Source organism: Carettochelys insculpta, chromosome 1 (genome assembly GCF_033958435.1).
Source record: "Carettochelys insculpta isolate YL-2023 chromosome 1, ASM3395843v1, whole genome shotgun sequence".
NCBI lineage: Eukaryota > Metazoa > Chordata > Testudines > Carettochelyidae > Carettochelys > Carettochelys insculpta.
The window spans coordinates 361,114,656-361,130,627 of record NC_134137.1 but is presented as its reverse complement, the minus strand read 5'-3'; the positions used below and the strand labels follow the sequence as shown (position 1 = coordinate 361,130,627).

General features: G+C 45.2%; 1 protein-coding gene across 1 annotated transcript in view; it reads left to right on the top strand.

The window, feature by feature from the left end:
• PCLO (piccolo presynaptic cytomatrix protein) overlaps positions 1-15,972 on the top strand; it is a 539,688-nt gene that overhangs the window by 449,335 nt on the left and 74,381 nt on the right. Inside the window, exons 20-21 of the mRNA XM_074984167.1 lie at positions 4,923-5,117; positions 6,346-6,528. Coding sequence (XP_074840268.1) covers positions 4,923-5,117; positions 6,346-6,528 — 378 coding nt within the window. The remainder of the gene's footprint in view (positions 1-4,922; positions 5,118-6,345; positions 6,529-15,972) is intronic.

The window sequence follows — 15,972 nt, the reverse complement described above, 5'->3', positions numbered from 1 at the left end:
AGGACGTTCAAATAGCAGAGGTGCAGGAGAAGCACCATAAACTCCTGAAAAATTTGAGACCCCCGGCTTCATCTAAAATCGCTATCCCACTGGACGAATCCATTATGGAGTCAGCCACTAACATATGGCAGACTCCGGCCTCTATTCCGCCTACGAACAAAAGAGCAGATAAGAAGTACTTCGTCCCAGCCAAGGGCATGGAGTTCCTGTTTAGCCACCCACAACCCAATTCTTTGGTGGTCGAATCGTCCCAGCAGCGGTCGAAGACGTCCCAGTACAAATCAGGGGGGTCGGATAAAGATGCTAAGAAATTAGAGCTGTTCAGCAAGAAGGTCTACTCCTCCTCTACCCTATTATTGAGAATGGCAAACTACGCGGCACATAAACATACTGGAGCTCAGAGCAGTGTTCAATGCGTGCAGACATTTTCAGAAATACCTGCACGGCAAAGTAGTCGGGATCAATACCGACAATACCTCCACTATGTTTCACATCAATCGACAAGGGGGGGCACGATCCCGTGCGTTATGCGCGGAAACAGTCCGATTGTGGAATTGGTGCATTGCCAACAACATAAAGTTGAAAGCCTCGTACTTGCCGGGTGCTCACAACGTGAAGGCAGATCAACTGAGCAGGCGCTTTGCACTCACGCACGAATGGCAGATCCGCTCCGACCTGCTACGGCGCATATTTCGTGCCTGGGGGTTTCCCCAAGTTGATTTGTTTGCCACCCAGTACAACAAGAAGTGTCCCCAGTACTGCTCTAGAGCAGGAATAGGGTGGGGGTCCCTGGAGGATGCATTCTTGGTCTCATGGAAGGGCCCTCTACTCTATGCGTTTCCCCCCACAACGCTTATCCACAAGGTTCTGCAGAAAGCCAGAAGGGAGAGAGCTCGCATGATACTCATAGTTCCAACTTGGGACCAGCAACAATGGTTTCCCTTGCTTCTGCGCATGTTGGATCGTCCACCACTCCCCCTACCGGTGGCACCGGACTTACTCATGCAGGCTCAGGGGTCCATAGTGCACCTGCACCCTCAGGGACTATGCCTACAAGCATGGTTAATCCATGGCTCAGCACCTTAGAGAGCACATGTACGGAGGGAGTACGACAAGTCTTAGAGTGTAGCCGAAGGACCTCCACCAGGAGGACTTACGAACAGAAATGGACACGCTTTACAGCCTGGTGCTCCACCAAACAGTTAGCTCCCCTTGACGTTCCTATAACTGTAATACTAGAATACTTATTGGACCTCAAATGAGACGGGCTTTCTCTATCCTCGCTAAAGGTCCACCTCGCCGCTATATCAGCTTTTCGGCACAGAGAGGAAGGGCCCACCGTATTTGCCCACCCTATCATCACAAGGTTCTTGAAGGGGCTGGTAAATCTGTAGCCCCCTCGAAAACTGCTACCGCCATCGTGGAGTTTGGACTTGGTGCTCCGCGCGCTATCAGGACCACCCTTTGAACCACTAGCCATGGTACCCCTCCTACTCCTTACCATGAAAACAACCTTCCTTCTTGCGATTATGTCAGCCCGCAGGGTGGAGCGAGCTCGCAGCAGTGATGGCAACGCCACCCTCCACAGTATTCTCAAAGGAGGCGGTAATCTTACGGTTACACCCAGCCTTCGTTCCAAAAGTTTCCTCGGAGTTCCATCTTAACGAACCAATAGTCTTACCCTCGTTTTATCTGAAACCTCACAGCTCCAGCAAGGAGGCGCTCCTGCATCTCCTAGATGTGAGAAGGGCGTTGGTCTTTTACATAGACAGAACTAAGTCCTTCCGGAAAACGGACAGGCTTCTGTTGTCTCTCGCTCCCAGGTCAAAAGGGGAAGGCCTCTCTTCCCAGAGAATTTCAAAGCACATTGTGTCCTGTATAAAACTGTGCTATGAGCTTCGAAAGACCCCTTTGCTGGCCCCGCCTAGGGCTCACTCTACCAGGGCGGTGGCAGCATCAACAGCCTTCTTCAAGGGAATCGCGTTGAAAGACATCTGTAGAGCGACGACCTGGTCATCCTACGACACCTTCACCAAGCATTACGCCCTGCATTGGGTGTTCGATGAGGATACCCGTCTGTCGACAGCAGTCCTCTCGGGGGCAAGCTGCACATGAATTGAGTACCCACCTCCTTACTTGGGTTACTGCTGGGTAGTCACCTACTGTGGAGCACCCACGGGGACCACTTGAAGAAGAAAGAGAAGTTACTCACCTGTAGTAACGATGGTTCTTCGAGATGTGTCCCCGTGGGTGCTCCACCACCCGCCCATCCTCCCTGCTTCGGATCTTTGTCCAGTGTTTTTCAGGAGCATCTGAGGCAGTTGGTCAAGGAACTGGCGGGGATCGGATCGCGCACATGACCGAGGGCGCGCAGGGGAGCGGCGCACATCGGCACATGCGCAATCCAATGGAAACTGCTAGAAGAATTCCAATCTGCGGCGCCAGGCGAGCCCGACACCTACTGTGGAGCACCCACAGGGACACATCTCGAAGAACGATCGTTACTACAGGTGAGTAACTTCTCTTTTTGTGTTTTTTAAATTCAGCCTCACAGTGATTTGAACAGTGTTACAACAGCTTATAAACCAATGCTGGACTTGGCCTTTTCCATTCCCTACAGTTCATTAAATACTAGTGTCTTTCCAACTGTATCTTATAGGCTGTGTCTACACGTGCACGCTACTTCGAAGTAGCAGCACTAACTTCGAAATAGCACCCGTCACGGCTACACGCGTCGGGCGCTATTTCGAAGTTAACTTCGATGTTAGGCGGCGAGACGTCAAAGTCGCTAACCTCATGAGGGGATCGGAATAGCGCCCTACTTCGACGTTCAATGTCGAAGTAGGGACCATGTAGACGATCTGCGTCCCGCAACGTCGAAATTGTGGGGTCCTCCATGGCAGCCATCAGCTGGGGGGTTGAGAGACGCTGTCTCTCCAGCCCGTGCGGGGCTCTATGGTCACCGTGTGCAGCAGCCTTTAGCCCAGGGCTTCTGGCTGCTGCTGCTGCAGCGGGGGATTCATGCTGCATGCACAGGGTCTGCAACTCGTCGGCTCTGTGGATCTTGTGCTGTTTAGTGCAAGTGTGTCTGGGAGGGGCCCTTTAAGGGAGCGGCTGGCTGTTGAGTCCTCCCTGTGACCCTGTCTGCAGCTGTGCCTGGCACCCTTATTTCGATGTGTGCTACTGTGGTGTGTAGACGTTCCCTCGCTGCGCCTATTTCGATGTGGTGCTGCGCAACGTCGATGTTGAACATCGACGTTGCCAGCCCTGGAGGACGTGTAGATGTGTCGCCACATCGAAATAGGCTACTTCGATGTAGGCTTCACGTGTAGACGTAGCCATTAAGTGAGATCCTATGTGTTCTATGTAGGTATTAGAAATCCCACAGTACTTTTAATTTGCCAGTGTTTTGGGCCAAAATTCAACACTCATATCAGTTTGAATGAGGCCCTCTTTTTTATGTTCACTTACTATTTTATGGCAGTGTGCTTTGATCATTGATTCTAATACTTTAACTGTTGCCTTCTAACATTGTCAAGCTGATATTTTTTGTAAAGAATCATAATTAGTGTAAGTTAATTTCACATGCATTATGGGCTGTGTCACATCTGGCTTACACTGGTGTAAATTAGGAGTAACTCCATTGAAATCAGTGGAGGCAGTGGAGTTCAGCGGAGTTACACTACTGTGAGGGAGTGAAGAATGGGGCACAGTGTCTCGAAAACTGACAGTCAGTGGGTATCATCCTTCAGAATATTTTTTCAGACTAAGTATCGCTGTTTCCCAATATCTCAGTTGGCAAACATTGTGTATATGCAGCATATGTAGTACCAGAACAATAAAGCAGTACAAATGGAGACCAGATGACAGCAGCAAAGTAATAGGATAGTGTCTGGTAATGACACACAAGCTGTCCTATTTCTTCTTGGCATAATGTTGCTTTGTTGACCATTCTGTAAAGCCCTTTTTGTTTGCATGGACAATATCATCTCATGTACATATTAGAGACTTCAATGGATATAATAGTTTAAGGGCTTGATCAGCCATGGGCAACCTAAACTTGTGAGTGGGCCATGCAAATGGTGTCCTTCATGTCAGTGGGACTGAAGATTGTAATGACTAAGATAATCTCCTCAGACAGGATAGTTTTCCTTAATGTACTTTTGTACATAGAACTTGGAGGGAAGCTAGAATTTGTGGTGTGTGTTGACTGACCCATAACATCACTTTGATTGGATGCAAAGGGAGCACACAGCTCTCACAGTCAATGTTGTGTGCAATCAGCACACACCTCACATCATGTGGCCTTCCTTTATGTGTATATTACCTTAGTAACACAAGTAAAGGCCCGGGGGGGGGGGGGGGGGCGGGGAACCTACTCTGACAGAAGCCAGCAGAATCTAGCAACTCTGCGCATAAGTCACAGTAAACAAAATGTCTCTCAGGCCACATATATAACTCTGATGGGCCACAGGTTGCCCACTGCTGGACTACATTGTGTCTTGGAATGCCCATCACTACTGGGGATCCTAAACTTTCTTGATGTACCTTGGACTTGGGTGTGGATACTTAGGGGTAAATAATTCTGCTTGCCAGCATCCTCCTTGCAGTGCAGGTCAGGGAGGAGAAGGAAGAAAATAGCTAAGCCTTGGCTCTATCCCACCAGTACACCAAGAGCAGGGCCATCATGGCAAATGTCAGTTTTGCTGCTGTCTAGACCAGTAGCAAACTCCACCTTGGATAACAGAGCACCAGGAGAGCATGGAGGGAACTGTGTTTTATTGTGGCAGGCACAGTAGCTACACGGGGTTGGGACTGAAGAGATGTACTTCAGAACTGTGCTTGGAAACACAGTTTAGCTGAGAGAGAGTGATTATTTATTAAATAGAAATAATGCTCAGATTTATACTTTTCTCCATCAGACATGCAGGTGCCCACCATTGAGAAATCTCACAGCAGTCCAGGGAGTTCTAAATCTTCTTCCGAAGGACATCTGCGCTCTCATGGACCATCCCGCAGCCAAAGCAAAACCAGTGTCACTCAAACCCACCTTGAAGACGCTGGGGCAGCCATTGCTGCTGCTGAAGCAGCTGTCCAACAGCTTCGCCTTCAACCAAGTAAAAGACGCAAATAAATTCCTCAGCATGGCAGCTTAATGTTCATCTGTTGCTTTTTCCCTGCTGTCCTTCCCACTTTGCTTTTGGTTTGTTTGTTTCCGTTCTTGGCACACTGTGCTCACTCTGTTCAATGTCCTTCTTTGTGTGTATGTGTGTGAACACATAAAATTATAATATACTTTTTTCTATATAGAAGTCTTTCCCCGCATTTATATAGACTGTAGTAAAACTGGCTGTTTCTCCATCACTCCCTCCATTCATGGCCCGTGACATTCCAGAGGTGTGCATGACTCATGGAATCTATCATTTTTTATTCTTGTTTTGGTGTTGCTAAATATCTCAACCATAGAAATAATCAAACCCTCAGAGCAGTGGCTGCCACCTTTCAAAGAATCACATCCAACATGCACTGAGAGCACATTAATAATGTGATATTCATTTTTTAAAAGAAACAGGACTTCTGCACTCCAGGACAATGCAATGTAGGTTAGGATTTCGGGTTGAAACACCAGTCTTGCTTTGCATGACACAATTTCCCACCTTTGAAGCACAGTGGCTTCTAAGTCTCTAACATTCCTCTCTATTGAAAGACTTATTAAATGCAGCCTACTCCTTGCAACATTTCAGATAAATTAGTATTCGTGAACAGTAGGCTGACAATCAGTGTACTGGACTTAACAAAGAACTTAGGTACTGAATAGTATTAGTAAACTTATCATTCCACTCTCCTTGGGCTTTTCTAAGTCAATTGCTGTAGTAGTGGATTCAATTTCATTAGCAGCTTTATGTCACAGATTGATTTAGGGCTAGAACGGGATTTGTCTGGCAGCTGGAAATAGTGTCACGAACCTTCCATTCAGAACTGTAGCACTCCACAGTACAATTCAGACCTGCATCTTTTTACTGGTTGAGGATTTAGTTTCTATAAGTTCAAACCTTCCAACTGTGGATTCCCTGTGTTTGTCTTCAGGATTTGTTTGTGTTCCATAAACTCATTGTGATATAAAGCACAAAGGGGAAAAAACTGTTTCCCTAGTCCCACCATCATTAAGTAAGAAACAGCCAGTTTTAACACCCTTTAGTGCTGTGCATGTGGTGTCTCTTTGGTGTTTGAAAACACTACTTAAGTACGGGAAAAAAAAACACTTCTGTTTGCACGACTAACATTTAAGCTGGTTCCATCTGAGGATACATACTCTGGGTTTCCATTTCACCCACACTGCCACAGCAGCACATAAAAGCGGTCAGTCTAATCATGCCAGGAAGCAGCACAGACACAGCATAGCAGGAGTCCTCCCAATTCAAAGAACTCAGTCTGACAATCTGCCTCCACCAGCCAATGACAACAAAGACCAAAGCCAACTAGCCCTCAGAAAAGTGATGTCTGATGGACCTGTCAAGCCTGAAGGAGGTGAGCAGAAAGACATGGCTTCTTGCCCTGTGCCCTGTGCTGATTCATTGCAGTGTGTGCGTATCCTCTATAAAGTGTTTGTAATATCAGTGCCAATCAAGACCTTTACTTGATCTTACCTTAAGTGTGTAAGTCCCTAATGAAGCAATGTGCTAAATAACATGTTAGAACCATGATTGGTGCACTTCTATTCAGCTGGGGAACCTGCTCTTCTGTTGAAAAATGGATAAATTGTCTTCACATTACTTAATAAAATGCATGCCTTTAACCCGGTCTGCTTAAGCATGCTTTAACAGTTCTTGTGTTATGACAAAATACTAACTTCATACTTCTACTGCTAGAACATGGAGCCATCTCTCCTTTCCCACCACCACTACATTGTTGTAAACTGCAAATGTATTGCTTTCGATGGAGAGTTTTGCAGATTAACAGTGGGAAGGAAAGGAATAACGGCATACTCCGCTAGCAACATCTAAAGTAGATATCTTTTCCTCTCTGATCTAGGCATTTGTGCGATCAGACATAAATATTAGGTGTGCTATCACACACATACCTACCATTGCCTCCTAACCAGAACTTCAGCTGGTTCAAATCAGCCAAATCTATTATCTTTTGGATCACTCTACTTATTTATATCTGTTGTGGAACTGACCCAGATGATTCTGCTTGAGTCCTAAACTACATGGTATCTGAGCTAAATTAGATGCACAGAATAGATTTATTTTATCCCCACTGCAGAAAATAAGAAAACTGAAACTTCTTATTATGTTTCCAGTCCTCTTTTTATTATCCTTCTGTTATCTCAGTTCTTCCTTGTCTCCCTGGAATGGAAAGAGTCTATTGAACAGTTAATGTTATTGATACTAATAGCGAACAAATCCCAAAACATGAAGTTTCATCCAACAAACAGAATGTTTATACGGGGCATAAAAACATATTCAGTAGTACTGTGCAGAGACTGGAGATTCCATTTTGTGGAGGTTTTTGAGATTTTGAATTTTTTTCATTGCAATTTGGAATAAAACCTGAAAATTTCAAAATTCTCTGCAAAAGTAAAGACCCAAAAATATTTTCTTTCTGGTTGTTTAGGACTTAAATTTTATATTATATATTCTACTGAAAAACGTAAAAAAAGTGTCATTTTGATAAGAAAAATCAAAATATTTTTTTCCTGAAAGAAACTAGGATACCTCAACATTGTGTAAGTTTTTTTCCCTTTAAAAATGATTTTGGCAAAATCAACATAAATTTGTGACGTGTTTTGGTTTTGATGGAACTGGATTTTCTGATGGAAAATGAGCCCATTGATGATTTTCTGACTAGCTGCAATATTTAATCAGCCTTCTTCACCTGGAAATCACGATGGAAAGTTCATCAGAACATATTTTCTTTTGGTTTGGCTCTTCCTAAGAGATGCATGGACTAAGAGCTGAGCTAAGAATCAGAAACTCACAAGTTCTAACTTGTTTTTTTTTAAAGTCAGAATTAGTGTTGTATATAATTTATTCAATGATGATGTGTCTACACTAGTGATCTGTCGACAGAAGTTACTGTCAGAAGAGTTTTTCCGGCAAAACGTCTGTCGACAGATGATGCCCACGTACAAAAGCAGATCAAAAGAGCAATGTGCTCTGTCAACAGAAAGCAGCCAGACTGCCCAGCTGATCTCTCGACAGAACGGCCAAACTGAAGTTCAGCAAACAGGGCTGCCCGGTGAACTGGAGGCCCTGTCAGTTGACAGAGGGGCCCCCAGAGCATCTACACAGCCTTTTTGTCAACAGAAACTGTCAACAAAGACATTATTCCTCATCGCAGAAAGGCAGAGCGCTGTCAGCCGAAGTGCCGTGTGTTGTTGACAGATTGCCGACAAAACTCATTTTATGTGTAGATGCTCTGCGAGTTTTGTTGAGAAAACCTCGGTTTTGTCAACAAAACTCTCTTGTGTAGATGTTGCCCAAATGTTTGTATCATTTTCCTGTTCTGCAGCTCATTCCCCAAACCAATATTTGTTGAATCAAAATGATTTGCCAGTTGCTGTTCTGTAACTCGCTCATGGCCTGTAATTTTGAATATTTGATTTCCAAGCTGCTTTGACTGACCTTTTACCAAGCTCTAGAATCTGAATAACTTACACAGCAAAAACCAAATGAAGCATAGAGATACGCACAAATAAATTACTTCGTGGAGCTGATAGAAATACCCTTTTCAAAGTAAAGAACATGTTTCTCTTGGTCCAAAGACAGCCCATACACTTTCAGTCTCAATTACTTTTACTTTAGATTAACAGGAATGACAAAGCAAAACAGAACAAGAGCAAACAATAGTCTCCATGAGAAGACAGAACAGTGGATGAGCTTTTTGTGGGAGAGACTGCATCGGTTCTGCTCCACTAAAATGGGAGGATCTTGAGCAGACAAAGACTCCCATGAAGTTAGAAGTACAGAGCACAGAAGATAAACTCACAGGCTGCATCCACACTAAATTTCCGTTTTGGAGAAGGAATGCAAATGAGGGAGATCAAAAATGCAAATGAAGCACTGATTTACAAATCTCACACTTCATTTGCATAATCTTGCATGAGCGCGTTTCTGGAAGAGACTTTTCTGAAAGCAAAAACAGCCATGTAGATGGGGTTCCCTCAGAAAAAAAAAACATTTTCGAAACAGCCCTTCTTTCTATTTTGTGTCAGGAAGAAGGGTTCCTTCAACAATGAAACCCCATCTACGCAGCTGTTTGTGCTTTTGGAAATGTCTCTTCTGTAAATGAGAACTTTATTAGCATTTTCAGTCTCTCTCATTTGCATTCCTTCTCCAAAAGGGGAATGTAGTATAGGTGTAGACACAGGGAATGTCTACACAGCAGTCTTATTTGTAAATAAATTATTTCAGAATAGTATCAGAGAGGTAGCCGTGTTAATCTGTAGCTTCGAGAACAACAAGTCTTGTGGCACTATATAGACTAACAGATATTTTGGAGCATAAGCTTTCATGGGCAAAGACCCACTTCATCAGATGCATGAGTGGGGGGATGGACCTTAGCCTGGACCAGTCCACACAAGAAATTCACTTCCTGGACACTACTGTGCATTTAAGCGACAGTCACATAAATACCACTCTATACCGAAAACCCACGGACCGCTATGCTTACCTACATGCCCCCAGCTTCCATCCAGGGCACACTACATGATCCATTGTTTACAGCCAGGCACTAAGATACAACTGTATTTGCTCTGATCCATCAGACAGAGACAAACATCTACAAGACCTTTACCAAGCTTTCCTCAATCTACAACACCGACCTAAGGAAGTGAGGAAACAGATTGATAGAGCCAGACGGGTACCCAGAAGCCACCTGCTTCAAGACAGGCCTCGCAAGGAAATCAAGAGAACACGACTGACCATCACATACAGCCTCCGCCTAAGGCCTCTCCAGTGCATCATCAGTGATCTGCAACCCATCCTGAACAATGATCCTTCGCTCTCACAGACCTTGGGAGGCAGGTCTGTCCTCGCCTACAGACAGCCTGCCAACCTTAAACAAATCCTCACCAGCCACTACAAATCACAAACCGGTGACTCTAGGCCTGGAACCAGCGCCTGCAACAGTCCTTGCTGCCAAGGACTGCTCTCATATCTACACCAGTGACATCATCACAGGACCTAACATCAACTATACCATCAGGGGCTCCTTTCCCTGCAGATCTACTAATATAATATATGCCATCGTGTGCCAGCAATGCCCCACTTCAATTTACATTGGCCAAACTGGACATTCTCTCCACAAAAGAATAAATGGACATAAATCAGACATCAGGAATGGTAATGCACAGAAGCTTGTGGGAGAACATTTCAATCAGCCTGGACACTCCATGGCAGATTTAAGGGTGACAGTCCTGAAACAAAGAAATTTCAAAAATCAAATGGAGAGAGAAATCTCTGAGCTGCAATTTATTTGCAAATTTGACTCCATTAATTATGGATTAAACAGAGACTGGGAGTGGCTCTCAGCTTACAAAGACAGCTTCTGTGTCTGGGTGTTAATATCTCCCCATTAGACACTGACAAAGGCTCACATCCCCCTGTCTGATCGGACGTGTTTTATCCTCCTTTGATAAGTACCGTTGATACCGGGCCATTTCCACCTTGCTGAATAGACCTTGTCAGTTCTGGCCCTCCCTTTTACTGGGACCTCACCTCTTTAAATACCCCTCTGAAACCAACCCCCACACTCATGCATCTGATGAAGCGGGTCTTTGCCCACAAAAGCTTAAGCTCCAAAATATCTGTTTGTCTATAAGGTGCCGCAAGACTTCTTCTTATTTCAGAATAGCTATTCCAAAATAGTTTATTTTGAAATAACGCTGCTACACACTAAGGCTGGGTCTACACTTGCCCCTTCCTTTCAAAAGGGGCATGTCAATGAGCATGTTCGAAAGATGTTAATGAGGCGCTGCAATGAATATGCAGCACCTCATAAGCATAATGGCGGCCACGGCAATTTTTCGAATCACGTGCCACCCAGGGGAGATGGGACCTTCTGAAAGGACCCCCCCAATTTTTGAAAGCCCTTCTTCCTATCTGTGCTATTCCTCATGGAATGAGGTTTTCCTATTTCAAATAAGCCAACTGCTATGTCAAAATTATTAATGGAATGTATTGTCAAAAGGGCAATATGAGTTCTAATTGAGTTTACCTTCTTGCTTATGCTCAGTTTCTTTTCCATGTCACAAATAAGATACTGCTGTTTAGTTTAAATAGATAAATAATGTAGGAGTGTTATGTAAGAAGCAGATATATGTTACTGCATTGTAAACTCAGTTAGATATAAGTTAGTGAGCACAGTATGATTGTGACCCTTCTACCCAGAAGAAATACAGAAAACCCTCAAAATGCATGATTTTGAGTTGTGCTTAACTCGCATTAATGCAAGTTATGTGCAGCTCAAAGTCCTGCTCCCCTCGGACCTGGATGAACCCCCCAAGGCACATGTGGCCTCAGCTTGCCCCACCTCCATTCCACTCACCACCTACGCATGGCTCTGGCTCACCCCACCCCTGCACCCATCTCCGGCTCTGGTTCTGGCTCCGGCTCAACCCTCTCCTGCGCCCTCCCCTAGTTCAAACCACCACACGTGGCTCCGGCTCCATCCTCCCATCCTACTTGAAACCCCTGCTCCCCCACGGCGTGGCTCACCACCTGAGCAAGGCTCCAGCTTACCACCCCTGCTGCGCATGATTCCAGTTGAACTCCACCCTCTGAACCTTTGCAGCTCTTACCCATCCAATGCTTAACCCCACTGCCCCACTCCCATGGCCCTAATCCACCACCAGGTTTAACTGTCCCCAGCTGCCCCCCCTCTCAATCCAGGATTTACCAGACAAAAGGAACTCGAGGTGTTCCTGCTGCATGCCCAGCTGCAGAATGTGAGTTCCACTGGGGAAGAAGATGCCCCCAACTTACAAGAAATTTGGGTTACGTGGGGGTGCATGGGAATGGAACCCTCGTGTAAATTGAAGGTCTACTGCTACTGTACAGTATTCTGAAGTTGCTCTCAGTAAGAGTTATTTTACTGGGCTTGGCCAATTTGGAATGGGAAATACAACCCATTTCCTGGGTACTGCATATTGCTTGGACTGGGTAGGAATGTGCTGAGATTTAAATACCAATTTATTCAAGCTCTCATCATGCTTCTAGCAGGCAACGCCAGGTTTGCATTTCTTGCCATATTTTGGGATGACTTCTTCCCACTGTAAATAATTTACTGCCCAATAAAGCTTCTTTATGCCAAGCTTCTCCAGACTCCTAATTTCTGGGTAAATTAAATGAGCTTTCTTACTGTCATAAACAACAGTTTTTCCAGAATCTCTCTGTCATTATCAAAGCAAGAACAGTTTGTCCCATTCTGTGCAGACAGCAGTAATCTTCTGTGCCTTTTGGTTCCAGGCTCAGTACTGGCACTTTTTGCTGTTATGAGCCATGTTATTTTTTCTTCTGCCATTTTAAAGTGACATATGATTTTAGGAAACTGCATAGTTTTCATCTGATAGCTCCTATTTCAAACATCTGTTAGCCAGTGGCCTGAGTCCATAAGTACTAGATCTACATGGTTAAAATTGTTTTATAAAGAAACAAGCAATGCTTTTAATAAGACACTTCTGCCACTGTTACTCACAGCATGTGATGCCACATACTGGCTATGTCTACACTAGCACACTATGTCAAAGTAGCCTATTTCAAAATAAGAACATTGAAATAGGCTACTTCGATGCGTATCGTCTACACATCCTCTGGGGCTGGTGCCGTCGATGTTCAACATTGAAGTAGTGACGGGGAGTGTCAAAAGGAGCTGCCCTGGAAGGAAATGCAGAGTGTCCACACACAGAACTGCTCCCCATCGAAATAAGGGGTCAGCAAAGCCTGCAGACAGGGTCACAGGCTGGACTAGCCCTTCTGGGGCAACAGCAAGCCACTCCCTTAAAGGGCCTCTCCCAGATGCACTCAGCTTGCACAGCACGAGGTATGCAGAGCCGACACCCAGTTGCAGACCCTGTGCACACAGCATGGACCCCCAGCTGCAGGAGCAGCAGCAGCAGCAGCCAGAAGACCTGGGCTAGGGGCTGCTGCATGCGGCGACCATAGAGCCCCGCAGGGGCTGGACAGAGCATCTCTCAACCCCTCAGCTGATGGCCATCATGAAGTACCCCGCCATTTCAAGGTAGCGGGACATGGATCATCTACACACGACCTACTTCGACGTTCAACATCGAAGTAGAACACTATTCCCATCTTCGGACAGGAATAATGATTTCAACATCTTACCATCTAACGTCGATTTCAACATCAAAATAGTGCACGGCATGTGTAGACGCAACACGTGCTATTTCGACGTTGTGCCAGCTACTTTGAAGTAGCCGGCTAGTGTAGACGCACCCACTGTGTGACATCCCACTTAATTTTCACATAACAAATAAAAAATATATGGTCAAATAAATTATGTAAAAATCATTATAAAATGGCAGATATGGGGGCCTACTCATGGAGTAAGTACTGTCCAGAACAAGGACAGATGGCAGAACGGGACTCTTAGGGTTAAACTATGATATATCCCGTTTTGGTAAATTGATTGTTTATTACTGTTTTATTGCATTGTTATGTCCCCATACTCATTTCACAAAGGATCTGAGTGCTACAGTTACAGAGCTTGTAGTAATTCATGCTTTTAGTTTCGGCATTCTCTGGTTCTGTCTTTGGTATTGGCCAAGATGGTGGCATTTTGAGGATACTTAGAGCTTCATTGCTGCAGAAGGACAACCAGCTGGCATTCTCCTATAGCTCTCCAGTTACACTGGAGAAAGTAGCACACTCCACTCCCTTGGTTCCCTGGCTGGCACATTTAGGATGGGAGACGGAACAGTGGCTCCACTTAATTCCCATCCACTCTTTTTTCAGTTGATATTACCACAAGGTCCTCTAAAGTTCCAAATCTTGCAGTGTACCACAAATTTGAACACATTGGACTCCTTTTGAAGAGGCTAGGCTCTATCACCAGAGCTCTTTGAATTTGTCCTCTCCATTCTGTTTGTTGGTCTTTGGTCAAAGATAAATTAGTGGAAACCAAAATTGGTGGAGAAAGGAGATGGGCAGAAAGCAGTTGCAGGCTGATGCCAGAAAGGAATTTCAGGAGTATGAAATAAATTATTTATGTGCCTTAAGTCTTTCTGAGGGTTACAGACTTCATTTTTCTGGAAGTTCAAAAAGAATGTCCAGGAGCCACTGTAAGCAGGACCATCCCTTACATGAGATATGAAATACGAGGGCTGCTGTGCTCCCTGGATTGTCACGTAGACAGTGGTTTCACTGAACAGCTTTGAGGCAGCAGTGTTCTCTTTTCTCTAGTAGTCATCAGCAGTATCATCACAGATTTAGAGAGTCATTCTGGGCATGTAAGAACACGAGTGCAAAAGGACAGCCATACTACATCAGACCAAAGGTCCATCTCACCCAGTATCCTTTCTTCATACCATTGCCAATGTCAGGTGCTTCAGAGAGAATGAATAGAGCAAGCAATAATCAAGTGACCTATCATGGTAATGTGCTCCCAGCTTCTGATAGTCAGAAGCTAGGGACATTCAGATCATTGGGTTGTATCCCTGACCATCTTGGCTAATAGCCAAAGATAGACCTATCCTCTGTGGACTTACCTAATTCTTTTGGAGCTCCAATGTAGTCTTGACCTTGACAACATCCCTTGGCAGTGAGTTTCACAGATTGTTGTATGAAGAAGTACTTCCTTTAGTTTGTTTTAAATCTATTCATTTAATTGGATTACCTCAGTTCTTGTGCTATGTGAATGAGTAAGTAAATTTCCTTATTTACTTTCTCCTCACCATTCATGATTTTATAGACCTCTTATATATCCGGGTTAGTCATCTCTTTTTCCAAGCTGAACAGCCCCAATCTCATTAATCTCTCATCATATGGAAACTAATTGAGACCCTTAATAATTTTGATGCCCTTCTCTGTATCTTTTCCAACTATGAGATATTTGGTTTGAGATAAGCACTGCAAAACCATATGCAGTATTTAAAGCAGGGGCAGGCAAACTTTTTGGCCTATGAGCCATTTCTCGGTATGGAAATTCTTTGATGGACTATGACTGTTGAAAGAATCGGGTGTTTGAGTGCAGGACTCCCTCTGAGGATGAGAGCTTTCATTGGAGGTGTGAGCAGGGCCATCCTGTGGAGGGGACAGGAACTCACCAGAGCCATCCCCTCCTGCCCCACACACAGGGCCTGAGGCAGACCACTGCCTCACCTCAGGATATTCCCTTTCCTCAACATACAGCAGGCTGAGAGGGAAGCTGGGCACAGCATGGCACGATGAAGCAAGCTGCTACTCCTGCCACCCACATAGTAAGTGTAGGGGGAGGGAAGGCAAGCCCTGCTGCTTCTGCTGCCCAAGTCTCAACCCCAGAGAACCTCCTCATCCCTCCCATCTATAGGCCTCAGCAGGGCCCCCAAAAGTGTGTGGCCTTGGGCAGTCACCCCAGTTTGTCCTATTGACAGTACAGCTCTGGGTGCAAGCTCTAGCATGGAGCCTGAAATGAGGAGTTTGGGATGCAGGAGGGTGCTTCAGAATGGGGCTGAAAGAATCAGAGGGAAGGAGGAGGATCAGGGCTGGGGCATGGGAGGTCAGAGTGCATGCTTCAGGTGGCACTTACCACTAGCAGTTCCCAGAAAGAGGAGCATGACCCTCCTCAGCTCCTATTCAGAGCCACGGACAGGTGGATCTGCATGCTTTCACATTCACAGATACCACTACCACAGCTCCCATTGGTTGGCAGACCCAGTGCTTGGGGTGGGGATAGCATGCTGAGGCCTTGGCTGTCTGAAAGTCCAAATACACTATATCTGCAGATCACCCTTGCCCACATTTTTGTTGATCA